Below are 21074 nucleotides of genomic sequence, written 5' to 3' on the forward strand. Positions count from 1 at the left end.
TTTAAAGGTGAAAAAAGGATTTACACAGATTTAGAAAAATTAGAATTATTTATTCAGTTTCTATTTTGCCAAAAATTGTACTGCTTTTGTATAAAGAAGCTTTCTTCTCTGTACCCAATCACCCACATAAAGAAGAGTTTTTACTGCGTGTCCCACAAATCTGACATTTCTGAGCATTTAAGGATTGTTCCCTTTGCATCCCTATTAAGAAGATTTAGAACCTCATTGTCAGTAGGCAATTCTGAGATCACTGTTGTAACATTACATTGTTGCCTTCTGACAGAATGGCATGAAATGTTCCCATAGGAATTGGTCAACAGGGGGTTCTAATGTAGTGGTACAACTCTTCTCCCTTCTTCTTTATCAAGCCTGAATATATGAATCTAACCAGCCCCAGAACGTTGTATGATATCAAGTAGTGCCACCATACTTGCAGTCCCAATATTTTATATAAAGTAATTTTATAGACTTGCTTTTCTGTTTAATTTTAAAACTAACTGTGAAAAAGGTATGCTAAACATTAAAGAATTTGAATATGAAGAAAAATATTCAAAACCATGATCTTATTTCATAAGGTTTTTTTTAAATTATTATTATTATGAAGAAAATAGTTGAAAATATTGGCTAAGAGGAGAGAGACTGCATATATGGAGATAGTGTGGTTCTCTGTGTATGCCACAAAACAGGAGACTTGGGTTCCGTTCTTAATGCTGCCACTGATTTTTATATAAAATGAGGATAATGGTATCTGCCCTTCTCCATAAGAAGATTTGAGAAATACAGATTGGAAGCAGTATATGTTTTGTGTGCTTTTTAAATATTTGTTTAGTAACTAAGGCTTTTTTTGATAACATGAGCAAATCTTTATTTAAGATGGGTATTCAAAATGTATTACATTCTCCAGATTACTTATAGAAGTTTGCTGTGTGTATTTTTGTCTTTCAAAAGACAGATGATGATCTAGAAATCTTTGAAAAGTAAGATTTTGTTTGCATAGAACAGGGTAACTTTAGACATTGAAAAAGGAAAGGGAAATGCAAAGTTTGTTTTCCTTTCATTTGCTACAGCAAATTAGATGCTTTTATGCTCTTTATGTTAGAAATTCCATGTTAACGACTACAGATTAGCGAGGATGTCAGAATTTTTTTTCTTATCTGAGCTCCTGAATAAACTTAACATTGCCAGTGGCTCACGTCCAAGGTATGGTCTAAATTTACATGAAATATCACATTACAAATGTCTGAAGGTACATGTCATGGATAATTCATTTCATATGGGTAGCCTTTTAGACTGAAGGATATGCAATCAAGTCCATTCCCCCAAAGGAATTTTGAGTCTCTGTGAAAAAATACATTTTAAGCTTTAAGGAACTTCTATAGGTATAGTGCATCATTTGGTTTTAATAATTGTTTTCTCTTCTCTCTATTTTTGGTATATCTTTCTCTATTTTTTTCTTTTAACAAGCCATAATAACACCCATTGCATTAGACTAAAAACTAAGTTAATTTTAGGTTTATTTTCGTTTTATATTTACATATAACAAAAATTGTTCTTCAAATACTTAATTTTTTTTCCATGGAAAATTGGTAATATGTAATGACTTGCATGTTATATAAAGCAGGCATCCTCATGCTGAATGCAGTATATTTTTGCGTAAAAATGATGAAGATGTGTTATTTTTGACAAGATCTGTGCTTGATTATAGTCTTTGTTCCCCATAGCCTAGTGCTATATGTCACAGCTGTGATGCTGCCTTGAGTGGCAGATTCTCAAACCATGCAATTTTTTTAAAAAAGTGCTTCACATTAGCTTTTTTTCATTATATTTTCTTCTTTGATATGTAGCAGATTTAGATTTCAATATTTTTTCCAATCTTTTTTTCAATACTACAATAGCTTCTAATTATTCCCAGATTTCTTTTAAAGTTTCCCCTCTTCAGAGGTACAGCTTCTGCATAAATTGAGTGATTTTATCCCATAGGATTCTTCCAGTTTTTATAATAAAGCCTTATCAGATATCACTTACATTTTTCTGTACCTTATCTGTCGTCAAGAGAGGTTTATTTTCTTAAATAGTAAGACATTTATTTTTTATTTAAAATACATTACTAGTTCACCTGTTTAAAAGTATAAAGTAATAAATTGAAATTCTTAATAGCTAACAAACTTCAATATTTGGCAGTTTTGAAGTTTTCATTTATTCTCCTGATTAGCTAAAAGGGATTTCCCCCACTGTGCTTTAAGTTTAATCAGGATCATAACCCAAGGGTCTGCAAAGGAAGCATTTTAAGAGCAACTTGTGTTGCAAGGAAAAGATCTGTTCCTGATTCCTTTTCTTAAGGAAAGACTTGGATTTTAGATATTACATGTTGCATACAAGATCTCCCAAGAGATGCCATCTGGGGAATTATGAGGGAAATTTCATATATAACAAGCAAAAATGATTTACTTATAATTAACAAATAAAACTTCTTATGAGACTCTCACAGAACCAGACTAACACGGCTACCCCTCTGATACTTGACATCATAGAGATGAGAACATTTCAAAACTTCAGTCTTGCAGTTCAGGTGTAAATAGGTTTTGAAAACAGTTTCTTTGAGAAGCTGTGGAATTGTAAATGGTTTAAAAAAATGAAATTGTGCCAGATTACATTGATAGCGTTAGAGAATTACAGAATTAGTGGACAAATTAAACTTAGTCGATGCAAACACTGGAGTGAATGTACAGTAAAGCAGATATGAGCTTTCAGTTCATTATGGTTTCAAAAGTCAAAATAATATTGGGCAATGTACACAAAGTGGATTGGAGAATTTATAGCCACTCTCTATGACTATGGTGAGATTTCACTTAGAATTCTATGTTTATCTGTGGTCACTTTAACGCTAAAAGATGTAGGAAGGTTGAAGGAAATGTATATAAAAACAACAAAAATTCTTAAGGAAGAATGATTGATGTAGGGCTTTGGGTATTCAAAAAAGTTGCATTGGTTTTATTCAGGTATCAGTTAAATTGATTTAGTTAAATGGTGCAAATCCTGGTGTGGACACTCTTATTTCAGTTTGAGTGTGGTTTATTTTGGTTTAGCTTAAGTCAGTTAGGAACAGGTTTAAGATAAACCCAGGTAAGCCAGTCTTAAAGCAAAATTAGAGTGCCCACACAGGTATTTGCATTCTATATCAATTTAAAAACAGATTTAAATTGGTGCAACTTTCTGAAATAGATAAACCCTTATAAGATTAAAAGAAGTAACTCCAGACCTTTAAACTCTTAAGCATGTAATTAATTACAGCATGTGACAGTCCTGCAAACACTTAGACATGTGCTTCACTTTAAGCACATGAGTAATCCCATTGACTTCAAATCAAGCACATGCTTAAGTGTTTGCAGGATTCGATTTAAATGTGTATAATTTGGACAGGACTGTAACATGAAAACCATTTCCAAATATTTGAAGCATGTAAACATCAAAGAGGAGAGAGGAATTTGATTGGCATTCTACAAGGGGAAATAATTGAAGCTAATGGCTTGTAATTAAGAATCTATACATTTAGGCTGTTGTATATAAGGACAATCCTCCTCCTAGTGACATCTAAGCTGCAGTATTCTTCCAAAATAAACAGTCCATTTTTATTATTTATTTATTTACTCTATATTCTGTACAAAGGTGTGCCTGTGCTTTACACTCTGTGCTCCTTGAGGCATTTTAAAGATTCAGTTGTACAAGTAGAATATTCCAGGAAGTCAAAAACATAACTTTGAATATGGATCTTTGGTCGGTGATGGGATCTTTGTTGTCTCCGAGGTGCAAGATGTATCTGCTCCTCATAAACTATTTGACAACCTCTGGTTACTACAAACAACCTGAGTTGTTACTGCACAACTCTTCCAATCACAGCCTGACCTGCTATAGGTCCTGGTTTTCCAAGGGGTCCGTTAGGAATGGTTATCCTGTTACAAGTCCTTCTTTCCTGAGGAACTGGAACACCAAGGTGGGTGCAAAATTCAAACTCAGTGATTTCCCTGTAAGGGTATCAAGATCCTTGAAGGGGTGTGTTGGAGTGGACAAACACTACAGTGGACCAAACCAGGCAGAGACTGAAGCTGGGACCCACTCTGCAAAGCCTGATATGAATAAAAAAGTAAAGCCACCCCCAGAGCCAGACTGCCCTAGCAGAGCGCTATTGGGTCTGAAAATGTTTTAAGTAGAGGCTCATTTTATTTATTTTAAATAGAAGTGTTAGACATCCTCGGAACCTGGCCCTTGTTACTGCTATGACACCAGGCAGAAAGATTACACTTGGAGTGGGGATGTGGGAGGTAACCAAAGTAGGAACCCTTTGAGACAACTTCTCTCACCTATGTGTCCTGAAAGAATGTGGCTCAAATCCAGTGAAGCGCCCCAAGGGAAAAATGCTGGACTATTCTGAGCTCAGTAGGGCAGTTAAGATGGGTTAGCAGAGCAGAGGGGGATAGATGGTTGTACTTCACTCTTCAGATTCTGGATCAGCTCTGAAAGGGTGTGGAGGACAATCTATAAAAACAAGAGGCTGCTTTATGACACCAGAAAGAGTTATGGGAGGAGCGGGAAGAGAAAAGAAGTGGAAGAACTTGCTTTGGGACCTCATTTGAAAGTAAGTAGAGGGAGAGGAGGGTGTGGGCCAGATTCAGACGATGTCTAGGTCTGACATTTAAAAAAATAAATGAGCCACTGTTTAAAACTTGTCCACTCTCAGGGTTTAAGATCTCAAAATGTATATCCCCTGGTGACTTTTATAGGTATTTATTCCCTACTTGAAAACACTGAGGCATTCTTGGGAATAGGAAACCACATATACTTTATATTTGGAAAAGCGTGATAAATATCTATTTACATAATACAATGAAGTTAGCAAAACCCCAGCAGTGTTGGGAAGGGAATGGTTGACTTCAAAGTCCCATTTATTGATTGCCTAGCTTATTGAGGCCCAGAACTGTTGTTCACAAAATAGTTTTCACCCATCTAAATCTCTGTCATGAATCCAGCTACGAAGAGGCTTCTCTTAACCTGTCTGCTGCAGTATAGCAGTGTTCTCACTAACAAGTCTTGCCCCACTGCACCAGAACCAAGCAGCCACAGATCAAAGTCAGCTCCACCCAGCTCAGCTGCTGCACATTCTGATTCAACAAAGTCATCTCCACATAGGGTCCAGAATATTTGTATAGGAAACCCAAAGCAAAACAAGACAAAGTCTATACAGAACGTTTGGTCACTGTGGCAGAATTTCTGGTTTGTTAGTTGAATTTGGGCTCACGACCCAGTGTTCACAAGTTGTTTTGTCAGGATGACACACTTTCCCCAGATTATATCTTTCACAGTCTCTCACCCATTCATAAATATATTTACATGCACTATTTAATATCATTTCTAAAAAGATCGCAAACTCCAAAACAATAAAGCATCAGATCGGCGCTGGATTGAATTATAGTATGTAAATTAATCTTGGTAGAGCTAGTTCTTCCCTTCTATAGAGGAAGCAGAGAGCTTCTTTTCCCTTTAAGCCTTTTATCTCTCTCAGGCTTACGCAAGTGCCTGTGTCTTGCACTCTAAAATTCAGGATCCTCTGGAAAGAGTAATTTGCCTGGTCTCCTAACCACAAGTAAGAGGAGTGGGACTTTACTCCCGTTAAATCCTTATTCATGGTAGGAATGTCTTCGGGCCCATCCTCGATCTCCATCTCCTGAGCATCTGCCTCTGTTAATGTAAGTTTCAGAGTTTATTCGTTTCTTCATGCTGGCCAATTTCCTTTGCTAGATTGTTCTGTGGGACACCTGCCTGTACATCCCCACAGCCATGGCACTGTCACTTTCTCTGATTTGCCCTCAGTGATCTGCACTCTCTTGTCTTTGATCTCATCCAGACCTGGGTCTTCATGAAGATCCTGGTTGTTCCAGGGGCCAGTTTTTATCTGGAAGGGATATACCTCTATGCCTATCTCAATGACATCCTGATCTGGGCATCCTCTATGCCCCTGCTGGACCAATCCTAAAAGAGAAAGCTACAGTACCTTCTATCCCTTCACTTCCTAATCTGTCAAGATATTTCTCACTGACTGCCCTATCAGGACATTTGTATTTGTGAATGGTCTTAGATACCAGAGTGGCAAAGGCCCGTGCTGGATATATCCTGCAAAGACCTTACAGGTGGGAAACAGCCACATGGTAGATCCTGAAGAGTGGAGAGAGCTAGCAGGTTCCAGGAGGACAGAATGCATGGAGTCTCGTCTATTAGCTTTTCCCCTCCACCTCACAAGTATAGCCTGGTACACTTCAGAAAATCCTAACTTACAAAGGTTAATGTTAATTGTGCAGCCATGTAAACCAGATAAAATCTTGAAATTGTGGCGATGCACTAATCGTTCCATAGTGGAAATTAGAATTAATAATCTATCATTTAAGTTTGTTACTTTTTGCAGAGTATAATTGCAGACTCCATGAGAAATGGCTCTCTATGCTTCAAAGGGAGACAGAAAAAGGTGGAACATGAGTTTCTCTGCAGGTCAAGGAGATAGAAGGCGGCTGAGGCCTTAGTCTCCCCAGATTGTAGCCAGTGAATTCTAATGCACCTCCCTCCCCCCGATGGTATCTTTGTGCCATCTATAAAAAAGTCTCACTTGAAAAATTAGATTCATATAGATTTCACTTCAGAAGTTCCTAACTCTCTTTCATTGCTGTGATTTACCCAGTATACCAAGAGGTCCCCATATTTGCTGGTTGCCTTCCAGGAGCATGTTGTCAGTCATTCTGGAACTCATTTTATTATGAGTGTAGGCAAGTATAAGGAGGTGTCTTTGATAAGAATCCTAAAATTGGCTCAAAATTTATGTGGAGGACTAGCTCATGTGTAACCTCGTGTCTTTTCTTCTCTTCTCGCTCATCAGCAGCTAGCTGCAGAACCTGGAAAAATAATTGCTCAGGTCCAGATTTTTCAATCTTATGTCTACCCCAACAGTAGGAATGAGTGTGAGGAGAGGGGATGGCGGAGGGTAAAGGTAATGGGAGGGAGTTGGAGTGCTTAGATCCTAATCCTCACTCTGATCAGTATTGGCAAGTTCATTTAGGCTTCATTCCCTCCCCAGATCCATTCTTTCTGCCTCAGGGAAACACTTTCAGTAATCAAAATGAAATTTCCTGTGAGCCTTTACTTTGAAGATGGTTTAGGTCATGATTTTAGACATGTGATGTGACCACCCCATTAGTAAGAAATCTTGCAACATGAAATTCAAATCAAGGATAATCCTAGGGTTAAACCACCTGGATTTCATGAAGACAGGAGAGTTTTTATAAAACCCAGAGAACCTGCCTCCAAGAAAAAGGAAGGTCACAACTATAGAGTTGACCTCGTAGACTTCTTTTTCCAGGCATATTCAAGGAACAGAAACAAAAGGACCAAACTAATTGAATTGTTTCTCTGAAAAGAAGTTATGATTAAGGTACCGTAATTGAGGAATTAACTAGGTTATTAAAATCTTAGTACTGCATATTCAATTAAGGTTCAATGTTGCAATAAAAATGAAGGAAGAAATAAAATATTCAGACTAATTAAGTTAGTGGGGAGACAGAAAAGAGAGGACTACAATAAAGATGACATTAATTGAGATTTCAGCTCTCTTTTACAGTGGAATGAGAATTAAAAGATGATTTTTAGAACTCCTAAAGTCTACTTATTCACTTACTTGAGTCTGTTGAGAAAAATATAGACATTGGAGGACTTTAAGGGTCTCTAATCTTTATAATCAGAAAATGTTTAGTTGTTGAATCTTGTTATTGTTACTTTTACTACTATCACAAAATTTAACATAAAATGTCAGTGAGCTTTTCACATGTAATATCAAAAAGCAAGATATTGTCAAAGGTTAACTTGGAAGACCATATCCAGTAAACTGATACTAACCATAAGGGTGGTTCTCCAGGCTTTGCACCTTATGCAGTCATTTCCACCTGTGCAAAGGGGGTGTAAAATTCTACCAAATCAGAATGGTAGCATTTTACATCCACTTTGCACAGGTATGATTCACTACACAGGGAGCACAGTGGAGTGTCAGGCCCTTATTTTGGAAATACGGTCAAATAAATAATAATAAATAAAAAATTCAAGGACAACAGAGAAATAAATACAGTCCCTGAACAATTCAAAAATTAAGGTTTCAGCTAAATGGAAGCAATACTAGCATACTATTTTTAAGTACAAATCTCTGCTAATGACACCTCTTAGCCTAATGCTGCCAGCCTAACTCTACTCACATCTCACACTTCAGTAACCAAATGAACAAAAGTACTGTGAACTTCCTGCCAGGAAGTCTTGTACTGCTTCTTCCCCCTTGAGAAAAGAGATTAGATCAAGCAGTCAGGGATGCAAGGCAAAGTGGGAGGATAGATCAATTATAATAATGGTTTCCAATCAGATGAGAGCAGGAGGACCAGTTAGGTCTGGCTTCTTCAAAGCATCTCAATTGTTCCCATCTCTTTGCTTCCCTCCAAAAACACAGGAAATGGCTGCCACTGAATATTTAGAGCGTATTGTGACTAGACAGTGACTACATTCAATTTCTAAAGTGCCACTTGCTGGTTGAAACTGAGGAGAATATTTGGAATATTTTTTCATGTTAATAGAATTTGATTTGTTAATGGTAATGTAAGTCATCTTTTAATAGTTATTTTCCATATTTTCTTAGCAGAAGGAATGAAAGCTTTGTAGTTACTCAAGTTTAGACCTTGTAGGCAGGTGATCTGGCCTCCCAATGGTCCTGTCCCCGCTCCCTACCTTGGAGTGGGGATAGCAGGAGCAGAAACATGAGGCACCCTGTGCCCCCAAGGTATGACAGTAGAGCATCAGGGATCCCTTATAATAATAATTGGAGATATACCAATCTCCTAGAACTGGAAGGGACCTTGAAAGGTCATCAAGTCCAGCCCCCTGCCTTCACCAGCAGGACCAAGTACTGATTTTTGCCCCAGATCCCTAAGTGGACCCCTCAAGGATTGAACTCACAACCCTGGGTTTAGCAGGCCAATGCTCAAACCACTGAACTATCCCTCCCCCCTATATTTTCAGTTTGCTGGAGATGCAGGAGTGCAGTAGTGAGGCTCCCCAGTACATCACCCATCAAACAGGGTGTATCTGCTTGGTAGAAAGGTGGGTTGAGACCCAGTGGATTCTTTCCTACTACTACCCAGAGTCCTCTATTGGTGTGCTGTAGGTAGTGCCCCCTCCATTGCTTCTGGTTATAGTTAACACATCGGTGAGATGCATGGGACAGAGGGACACTGAGGTTTTGTTTCAGGCTCTGTGCAGAGTCGGGCAGCCATCACTGTATCGGTTTTGCTTGGTTCATATTTTCAAGCTTTTTGCAACCATGAGCTAAAAATTTACTTTTAAAAAATATTAAAGAGTGAAAGATTCTGATGTAATCATATTACTTCAGGAGCTGAAGCTTTAGACATGGGCCTATAGCACCAATACCTTTAATCCACCCATGAGTTTATAGTATTCTGTTAGTATCTTTTTTGTAACCCTCAAGTGCTGGCATATTCTTAGTATAATAATAATAATAAAGGCTGAAGGAACTGGCTATGTTTAGTCTGAAAAAGAAGAGATTAAGGCGGGGATATGATAGCTGTTTTCAACTACTTGAAAGGCTGCCATAAGAAAGATGTAGACAAATTGTTCTCTCTTTCCACAGAGGTCAGGCAATGGGTTCAAACTACAGCATAGCAGATTTAGATTAGATTCAATCTCAGGAAAAACTTCCCTAACTGTAATGCCAGCAGAACAGTGGAACAAACTGTCCAGGGAAGTCATGGAAGTGCCTTCACTGGAGGTTTTCAAAAAGAGGCTGGATAGCCATCTGTCTTGGATTGTTTAGACACAACAAATCTTGAATATTGGTAGGATGTTAGACTAGATCAACATTGGGGTCCCTTCTAACCCTGTGGTTCTATGATTCTATGACCTCTATCCCTTGAACTAAGAGTAGATGGTAGCAGTAATAATCTTGTGTGTGGATCAGCCAACAAAGGGGGATGTGACACATCACTTTTTGTTAAACAGCGGAGAAATGTTGTGAATCAGGAATCCAGTTTTCTGTTGCTGGCTCTGGAGGGGTCTTTTGTCCAGTACTTACAGACAGTCACGGACAAAGAAATGTTATGTTTATTCTGAAAGACAGTGTGACTATGTTGTTAAGATTTGCCATATTAGAGACTTATGTCAGTACCAATTGCACAAGAAGTGACTTTGTGCAACTTCGGTTACTTTATTTGTAAGATAGGTGGATGAAAGTTGATCACTTCCCAAGGCTGAGGCATTAGGCCTTGCTCAGTAATGAAGACTATGATAGGCACCAAATTAATGCCAGCCAATGGAAGGGCTGAAACTAAGGGTTTATCGATATGAATACTTAGTTTGCAGTGAGATGGGGTATAAATCTATTCCACAACAACCTGCTGCACACTAAATGTGTGTGTGGACTTTGCTGCCACACACAAAAGTTCCCTAATGCACTTTAATCTATTCCCATTTCAAAGCAGGGTAGATCATAGCACACATGGGAAATTTTCGTTCTAAGCAAAAAGCAGATTTGGCAGTAGGATGAGTTGAGCTCTTGCTCTCTCATCCTAGCAGAGTCTTCATTTGTGATCTTGATCTGGTTTTATGGTATTCTTTTGAACCCTTCCATTTACTGGCATTAGAAACTTGCATATCTCTAAATTGTTATGTACTTCAGCATATTTCAGTTAATTGTTATATTGGCTGCTCGTCTACCACTGATAGAATTTCAGTTATTATGTTACAGAAGTACGAAGGTGTATTTTAAAAGACAAAGCATATGGTGGGCAGACAATCCCATGCAAAATGTTGATCAGATAATCCTCTGACACTCATCAAGGTCAAATTCAGGCTTCCTATTAAAATCCCTTACTGCTTTTTAAACATGGTATTTTTTCCCTTTAGGAATGGCAGAATTCTATTCAGAAGAATGCAGGACTTGCGTTTATTGAGCTCATCAATGAAGGAAGGTAATTAATTTTAAAGCTTTTGGACAAGTAGTCATTTTGCATTTCATTGCATTCGGTGATACTACTTTCTCACCATCTGCTCCAGAAAGACTTGAGAAAAGGCCATTTTAATTAAAAGAAATTTACTGCACAAATACTGTGCAAAGCAAATATTTAATTTAGTAAGGTATAAAATGTTAAACTCTTATTAATTGACTGAAAACACCCTGTGTGCTGTGTAAAGGTTTGAGGTTTATTTGAGATTTGAGCCATTATCCTACTGAGTAGCAAGGTTGTTTTACACAGAGGATCTAGGGAGCCCAATCTGTAAACCCATCTGCCACTCCATCTGTTTTAGGAGCACAGTATTCATTGTACAGATGCATTTCCTTATATTCTCAGTTCATGAGAAATTATTTTATCTAGATTACTTGGTGCTATCTAAGGTACTACATAAAACAGATTAAACATCAAGTTTATGTGAGCTACCTAGTTTTACAAGCAGTTAAGATACTTTATTAACACTAGAGTAATTTTAATGTTACTTTGGTCTGTGTCTGCTTTTATCTTTTGTTCTGTGCCATCATTTTTCAATACTGTCTGTCCAGCCAGCTGAGCAATAATGGTGCACTCTTTGGCTTAGCTGGCAGAAGATATTTCTAGGCAGAGGTAGTCATCACCTCCATTGCCTGTATAGCTTCTATTGGCAAGGGGGTAGAAACCTTTTAAACCTAGATGTCTTTGATGGTATTATTTGTGGTGCTGAACAAAAATCTTCGTAATAATACACTTGTTGAAGATTTTTTTGCCGGTTTGTTTTATAGTTTCATTTTTACTGGTAGTATGACATTAACAATACAGAAACATCAAATCTTCCCTTGTTGAAATGTTATCTTTATTGAAGGAGCATAATTTTTTTGGTCTAATTGTATGATATACTCATATGCTGTTCAGTCGTACATCCTTGTCGTAGGATGACTAGTAAACACTGAAAAATAATGCAGTAAACAGCTCTATCTAGAAACTAAGTTTATACACTTGGGCTAGATTTTCAGTTGGTGTAAATGAGCATAGCTCCCTCGAAGGCAATGGAACTACACTGATATACATCATCTGAGAATCTGGCCCATGTGACTGTAAATTCTTCTGGGCAGGAACCATGTCTTTGTAGAGCACCTCTCACAATGGGGCAATGATCCTTACTAAACACTATTGTAGTATAAATATTAAATAATAATAAACTGTACAGTAAACTTGGTTTCTGTAGTTTTGTCCAAATTTCTTGGCTTGTCTCCTGTGGTTTTTAAACTTAACCATTTTAGCTGGAAAACTCACCCAAATTTTGTTTTGTTTTTTTGTTTACAACATCATCATTTGATAGTAAAATCAGATCTGATTATTGCACACTCATTGATAAAATGACACTGCTGAACAAATGTCAAAACTGCATTTTTTTAAGTTCATATGTAATAACCGTGATATATCAGTGGGCTGTGTACATCCATCTAGCAGTAACCTTCAAAGCAGAAGGAGCAGTATTAAAGAACTTGCTCTTTAGGGCCAATCAAATGAATGCCTAACCAAACTATTTGTAGGTACATCTTCTTCCACGTATTTTTGTCAGAGGTATGTTTCAGAATATGTGTGTGTATGTTACTAGGACACTTGTTCTCCTCCACAGTTAGCAGATCAGTTTTTAATTTACCCTTCTGGGAATAAAGATAACAATACTTTAAGTGGAAATTGTTATAAATATTTATTCTACTTAATAGCTAAACTTGTGAATGTGATTCATCAATCATAGCTAGAGAATGTGATTGTGCAGTTGTCAACAATTAACGGGACATAAACAGTTGATGAATGTGCAGCTGAATTAAAGTGCTCCCTAGGACAGCCTGAAATTATAAACTGGATCATTTAAAGGAATCTAACAAAGGATCTTTATAATTAAAACAAAGCATGGTTAATGGGATGTAAAATTGCATATAATCACTATGCAATAATGACTGGATTTTAAATTATTAAAGTGCAAAATGAAGACTACGAATAGTTAAAAAGTCTGAATTAGATTGTGTATGATCTATTTAATAAATCAACAGTTTCACCAAAATAAACCTTGCCTAGCTCATTTTATTTTTTAAACAAAATTAAAAATACAAGGAAAGCAGTTCATAATTTTTAATCATTCAGCCTTACACCTACAGGTTTTAAAATATGGATGTTATTAAAAGGTTTCCTAATTTTGATTTCCTGTTTGTTGTTTCTGCATCAAAACATTTGTGCACCATTGTGATCTTTAATGATTTCACTGGAAATATAATGAAACAGGACTTTTCATTATAATAATTAGTTTTGACTCCTAAAGTAAAAACAGATTGCCCACATTCCTGTCGCGTGGGTTTTGATAAATAGCATCCTGTTTTTAAATAATGTGTGTTAGTATATTTGTATTTTAGCTTTCTCAAGGTAGTGTTGTGCTATAGATGTCTGAACCGCTTCTATTTGTGTAGTCATGATTTACATGACATTCTGGCACTATTTTCCAGTTTTAGGAACATGGGATTACTACCCAGGTACTCCTGAGTTTATTTCTGATTCTGTTGCTGACTCTCTCTCTAACCTTAGACAAGTTACATTACCCCGTCTCAGTTTTCCCATCTGTAAAATTGAGATAATACTTACCTGCCTCAAAGGGCCGTTATGAGGATTAGTTCATTGTTGACAATTAAAATAAAAAAGTTGCATAATTGCTAAGTATTATTCATAGGCACTATTTTTGTAGTTTTCAGTATAAAAAGAGCTTCTGGTTATAACATAAATTTAATATTTGCAAGACAGATTTATAGGAAAATTCCATTAAATATCAATCTGTAAAAGAACATTGACACTGCACACATTTTTCAGTCCTTGGAATCATAGAAATGTAGGGCTGTAAGGACCTTGAAACATCATCAAGGTGCTGAGGCAAGGCTAAGTACACCTAGACCATCCCTGACATGTTTGTCCAATCTGTTGTTAAAACCTCCAGTGATGGGGATTCCACAGCCTCCCTTGGAAGCCTACTCCAGAGCTTAACTATTCTTATAGTTAGAAAGTTTTCCCTAATATCTAACCTAAATCTCCTTGCTGCAGATTAAGCCTGCTATTCCTTGGTCTGTCTTCAGTGGACAAGGAGAATAACTGATCATCATCTTCTTTATAACAGCCCTTAACACAGTGGAAGACTATCAGGGCCCCCCACAGTCTCCTTTTCTTAGGACTAAATAGCCACATTTTTTTAACCTTTCTTCATAGGTCAGGTTTTCTAAATCTTCTATCATTTTTGTTGCTCTCCTTTGGAATCTCTCCAATTTGTCCATGTGTCATAAAGTGTGGCACCCAGAATTGGGCAAAGTATTCCAGCCATCAATCCTCACCATTGCTGAGTAGAGCAGGACAATTACCTTCCATGTCTTAGGGCTTGTCTACGCTACCCGCTGGATCAGCAGGCAGCGATCGGTCCAGCGGGGGTTGATTTATCGCGATAGACATGATAAATTGACCACTGAGCACTCTCCCATCAACTCCAGTACTCCACCCGAGTGAGGAGCGCAAGCGGAGTCGACAGGAGAACATCAGCTGTCGACTTACCTCAGTGAAGTCACCACAGTAAGGCCTGGTCTACACTAGGACCTTAAATCGAATTTAGCAGCGTTAATTTGAACTAATCACTCAACCGTCCACATCAGGAAGCCATTTAATTCGAACTAGGGGGCTCCTTAGTTCGAATTTGGTACTCCACCCCGACAGGTGGAGTAACGCTAAATTCGCACTTGCTAGCTCGAATTAGGCTAGGTGTGGATGCAAATCGAACTTAGTAGCTCCGGGAGCTATCCCACACTGCACCACTCTGTTGATGCTCTGGACAGCAGTCCGAGCTTGGATTTTCTGAGCAGCCACACAGGAAATGACCCGGGAAAATTTGAATTCCTTTTCCTGTCTGGACAGTTAGAATCTCATTTCTTGCTTTGACATCGGGGCGAGCTCCGCGGCACCTGCAACGATGCAGAGTTCTCCAGCAGAGGAGTCAGCCCACTTGAAGAATAGAAAGAGATCCCCAGCATGGACAGACCGGGAAGTCCAGGATCTGATCGCTGTGTGGGGCGAGGAGTCTGTGCTGTCGGAGCTGCGCTCCAACAAGCGTAATGCAAAGACCTTCGAGAAGGTCTCCCAAGCCATGACACAGAAAGGATACAGCCGGGATGCAATGCAGTGCCGCGTGAAAGTCAAGGACCTGAGGCAAGGCTATCAAAAAGTCAGAGCGGCAAACGGACGCTCCGGAGCACAGCCCCAGACATGCCGCTTCTACGAGGCACTGCATGCCATTCTCGGTGGGTCTGCCACCACTGTCCCATCAGTGACCGTGGACTCAGTGGATGGCATAGTGAACCAGGACAGTTCCTCCTCGATGTTCGCCGATGGGGAAGATGACGAAGGGTCCGTGGAGGAAGGCGCAGGCGACAGCAAACACAATGCCGCTTTCCCTGACAGCCAGGATCTCTTCCTCACCCTCACAGAGATCCCCTACCAACCCTCCCCAGCCGTGAACCCGGACTCAGAGTCAGGGGAAGGATCAGGCGGTAAGTCATATAAACAAGAAAGCATTTATTTGTACGAAAACATGTATAGAAAAAATAGAAATTCTATATCTAAATACTATATCTAAAAGTTTTTAATGGGAAACTATACGAACAGTAGGTCCACACAGATTGGGATGGAACAATAGTCCTCCATGGACAATTCCACAAATTCGTTAAAAAGTTCCTCAAATACCCTCCACAGGAGGTTTCTAGGAAGAGGTGCCTTATTTGGTCCTCCGGTGAAGCACACTCTTCCACGCCACGACATCCGTAGATACAGGGGAACCATCGCCTCAACCAGCATGGCCGCGTAGGGTCCCGGTCGGTGAAGTGCTTCCCTTAACATCCTGTCTTTCTGTACTTGAGAGACCCGCCTCAGGGTAATCTCGTTCATGAAGTGCTGCATCTAATTAGGGCAATTAGCGAATAGTTACTGTTCTTAATGGTTTACTTATACTTTGCATAACAAAGCCCCTCGTTTAGCAGCCACGTGCTGTAGGCCACAGAGGAAAACCATACATTGATCTTTCCCCTGCAGTGTCGGGAGTGGCTGGAAAAGGGTCATAGTATCTGATTTCCAGATTGCCTTTAGCAGGAGGGCACAGCTATCCGTTAACTGATAAGCATAATGTACTGTAAGGCTTACCAGGACTGTCTGCTAGACGGATTCAGCTATCTCTCCCGACTTCTCCGCTCTCCTGTGCAATGCCGCAGCCAATCAGAGCGTAGCCCAAAATGTCGTGCTTCTCGTGAGACCACGTGAGACTTGTTGCCCGGTACGGTCTTGTTCATAGAAATTGACTAGACGGTGTTCACTGTTCGCAAAAATGTATCTGTTCAAGGAAATCACTAACTTTCCCCATCACACAGCTCTTTCCCGGACTGCCCCGGCATCCCCCTCGCAGAGACTGGCAACGATTAGACGGCGAAAGAAGAAGACTAGGGACGAGATGTTCGCTGAACTGATGGCCTGCTCCCGAGCAGAGGCTGCAGAGCAGAAACACTGGAGGGAGACCCTATGTGAGCAGCATCGCACACTCATGGAACGTGAGGATAGGTGGCGGCAGGAAGACCAGCAGACCACCCAAACGCTGCTTGGTCTCATGAAGGAACAAACGGACACGCTTCGTCGCCTTGTTGATGTCCTGCAGGACCGCAGGCTGGAGGACAGGGCCCCCCTGCAGTGTCTCTGCAATCGCCCTCCCCCGCCAATAAGTCCTGGCCCCCCCTCACCCAAAAGTACAAGACGGAGGGGCGGTAGGGGCCGTGAGAACTGTCACTGAACCAGAGCAGAGCGACCGTGTACCCCGCACTTCTCACGTTAGAAATTTGTAGAAGTGCTTCCCTTATAGGCTCAGCCAGTCCCAAATCCAAGGTTCATCCCCCCACTGTTTATTAGATTAATAAAAGATGTTTGCTGTTAATCACTGTTTCAGTCATGTCTTTCCTGTCAGAGGATTTTTCGGTGTATGGGGTGGACAGGGGTTTCATACTTGCACGGTATAGCCTACAGTACCAGGGTACAGACTTGGGGAAAGGATCAACTGCGGGGCACACACACATTGCAGTCAGTAGGCACCAGGGTCATTCTGTGTTGTGTATGCTGCCCCTGGTTATTCCGTAATGTGTATGCTTGTCCCGGGTCGTAGCGCCTGCCACGCCATTAATGTAAAGGCAGGCTGCCCTTACCATGCACTTCCAACGGATCAACGAGCCTATCCACTGCCCTGAGCCCCAACAAGAGCCCTCATCCACAGACAGATACTCACCCTTCTCCCACACCCATCACCCCTTCCTACGCACAAACCCGCAGCCCACTGCCGTCATCCAAACCCCTATGCAAAGAAGGCACCACTCGCCCCTTCCTGCAAACCCTCCCCTTCATGCAGAACCACTTTCAGCCATCCCCCACCCCAGAGACCTATGTAGGAGCAGGAGGATGTCAGTCCTCTATGGAGAAAGCGGTCTGTACATCAGTGCACACCGTGCCCAGCACAGTATGCGTCCATGTTTCAACACCAGAACAGAAATGCAAAGTAAAACAAAGATTTATTAATAATGAGTGTAACAATTACTTTGCTTTAAAACGTGCTTTGGAAGTGGGGGAAACTTGGAGAACGCGGCATGTAGCCTCAGATCGAAATCGACACAAACAGACACAGGCCCAGGGTCAGTTTCTCTTGAAAGCAAGTGGAGAGTCATAGGTTACCCTGATCTCCGAGGAAACTTGCTTTCAAAGCCTCCCGGATACACAGCGCTTCCCGCTGGGATATTCTCTCGGCACGGGTGTCTGGCTGAGCGTAAACTGCAGCCAGGCGATTTGCCTCAACATCCCATCTGGACAAAAAGGCCTCGCCCTTGCTCTCACACAGACTGTGCAGCACACAGCAAGCAGCAATAACTACGGGGATATTCTTTTCGCTGATGTCCGAGCGAGTCAGTAAGGTCCGCCATCTCCCCTTGAGACGTCCGAAAGCACACTCCACCACCATTCTGCACTTGCTCAGCCGGTAGTTGAAGAGTTCCTTCTCTCTGTCCAGGGCGCCTGAATAGGGCTTCATGAGCCAGGGCATTAGCGGGTAGGCTGGGTCCCCGAGGATCACTGTAGGCATCTGCACATCCCCAACCGTTATTTTGTGGTCCGGGAAGAAAGTACCTGCCTGGAGGAGTCTAAAGAGACCAGAGCTCCTGAACACACGCGCATCATGAACCTTGCCCGCCCACCCGACGTTGATGTTGGTAAAACGTCCCCTATGGTCCACCAGTCCTTGCAGCACCATGGAAAAGTAGCCCTTTCGGTTAATGTACTCGCTGGCCTGGTGGGCTGGTGCCAGGATAGGGATGTGAGTCCCATCTATAGCCCCACCGCAGTTTGGGAATCCCATCGCGGCGAAGCCGTCTATGATGACCTGAACGTTTCCCAGGTTCACTACCTTTGAGAGCAGTTGATCAACGATTGCGTGGGCTACTTGAATCACAGCAACCCCCACGGTAGATTTGCCCACGCCAAAGTGGTTCGCTACTGACCGGTAGCTGTCTGGCGTGGCAAGTTTCCAGAGGGCTATGGCCACTCGCTTCTGCACACTCCGGGCTGCTCGCATCCGGGTGTCCTGGCGCTTCAGGGCAGGGGCCAGCAAGTCACAGAGTTCAAGGAAAGTGCCCTTACGCATCCTGAAGTTTCGCAGCCACTCTGTTTCATCCCAGACCTGCAGCACTATGCGGTCCCACCAGTCCGTGCTTGTTTCCCGGGCCCAGAATCTCCGTTCCACACCATGAACTTGACCCATTGCCACCATGATCTCCACTGCCCGGCGTACCCTGCTTTCTGAGAGGTCTGCGCCACTCTCCTCACCACGCTGCCGGAGCCTCCTCGCCCGATTTCTCAGCAGCTGACCGTGGAAGAGGTGGACGATAAGGTGCGAGGAGTTGACAACGGCCATAAGTGCAGCGATGATCGCAGCGGGCTCCATGATCGCAGTGCTGTGGCGTCCGCGCTGTAACCGACCAGAAAAGTGCGCGAACAGATTTCCCGCTGGCGCTTTCAGGGAGGGAGGGCGGTTGTGAGTGACGGTTGAATGATGACAGTTACCCAAAACCACCATCGACACATTTTTCCCCCAGCAGGCATTGCGAGCTCTACCCAGCATTCCAATGGGCAGCGGGGACTGCGGGAACTGTGGGATAGCTTCCCACAGTGCACCGCTTCCAAAGTCGACGCTGGCCCCGTGAATGTGGACTCAGAAATTCGAATTAGTGTATTTAGTATGGATACAGAAATTCGACTTCATAAGGTCGAATCCACAAATTCGAACTAAGTTGATTCGAAATAGTCTTGTAGTGTAGACAAGGCCTAAGTAGATCTAAGTATGTCGACTTCAGCTACACTATTCATGTAGCTGAAGTTGTGTATCTTAGATCGATCCCACGTGGTAGTGTAGACAAGCCCTTATATACAACACTCTTGTTAATGCACCTCTGAATGTTGTTAGCCTTTTTTGCAACTGCATCACATTGTTGACTCGTATTCAATTTGTGATCCACTGCAATCCCCAGAGCCTTTTCAGCAGTACTACTACCTCCTAGTCAATTATTCCCCATTTTGTAGTTGTGCATTTGATTGTAAAGTATCAGCTTTATGCATGCCTCTTTAATCCATTTTACACTGGGAATATGCAGAGTTGATGGTACTAGTCTCACAAATCAAGAACCCCATTAATAGCTGTTATATGATTCCCTGAAAATTGGGACTTCAAATTTCCATTTATTTGCCAAAATATGTGTGTAAAATTATTTGGAAATTCATTGGCTCAGAGCAAACTAATGATAGCCAATAATGAAAGTGATGAAACTTTTTAACAATGATACACAGTGCATACCAGTAAAAAATATTTAGCACAAAAAATTCTAAGTAGTCTTTTGATGACCTTAAGAAAACCATAGTTCAATCAAAAGCATTTATCTGTACTATTCTTCTTTTGAGTATGTATCAGTGTGGAACTCACTATAGGTGCAAATGCACCTCATGAATATGATAGAGGAGCTTTTTTAGTAGTAGTCTCCATCCAGGCTGGGCATCATCTTGTGACACCTTTTCCTCCCATATGAAGTCAGAAAGGATGAGATATTCGCAACCCTCCCTCACTTCCTTCTTACTGTCCCTGGCAGCAAGATGGAAACTGGTGAGTATCCAACCTGCAAATTTTTAGCTCAGGCTAATCTTCTTCAAAAATTTCCAAACTCTTTATTGACTGCTGTGAACTAATCTGACATGTCTGGACATAACGCTACTGGTCACACAACCCCCTCCCCATACACCACCTCATACAGAGCCCCTTGTAGTGGGCTACTTAACATGGTGGACCAAAACCTGAAGGCTTCAAGCCATGTCCATCTGTGATGAACTTATTGGCTTGAAGGCTAGAGACAGTAAGTGTCTCCTCTGCCTGGAAGAACTGTGGATTCCAAGCAGATGTTCAGTGTACTTATCCTTCTCTACTAGAATGTACAAGTCATGAAGCTGAAACTCTACCTTCTAGATCAATCCATGGAGGTATCATCAAACCAAAGAAATGAGCTCCAGAGTACTGTAGAGCCGTGCAAATTTTTATCCAGGGATATAAAACAGATATCCAAGAAGTTGCAGGACTCTATTAGAAGCCACAGCAGGGACAAAAGGCAAACTGACCCCTCAGTCAGGTGTCAGTGAAATCAAATGGATCGTCAACTGATTTAGTGGCCATTCTTTGGCAGGAAAGAGGGTGTGGATGAAAATCTATATTTTGACAAAGGAACAGCTTGAGATTCCTGTCCAAGCAGAATTTCTATCTGCTGAACCTCAGCTGGAGATGATTCTTGTGAAAGAGAAAGGACTATAAGGGGAGACGGCAGATGCCCCAAAACATCTCTCTTCTTATCTCTC

General features: G+C 41.1%; 1 protein-coding gene across 7 annotated transcripts in view; it reads left to right on the plus strand.

The window, feature by feature from the left end:
- NBEA (neurobeachin) overlaps positions 1-21074 on the plus strand; it is an 831523-nt gene that overhangs the window by 437335 nt on the left and 373114 nt on the right. For all 7 annotated transcript variants that reach the window (XM_039530859.1, XM_039530876.1, XM_039530902.1 and 4 more), the window contains one exon: positions 10993-11057. In XM_039530859.1, coding sequence (XP_039386793.1) covers positions 10993-11057 — 65 coding nt within the window. The remainder of the gene's footprint in view (positions 1-10992; positions 11058-21074) is intronic.

This window comes from Mauremys reevesii, linkage group 1, assembly GCF_016161935.1.
Source record: "Mauremys reevesii isolate NIE-2019 linkage group 1, ASM1616193v1, whole genome shotgun sequence".
NCBI lineage: Eukaryota > Metazoa > Chordata > Testudines > Geoemydidae > Mauremys > Mauremys reevesii.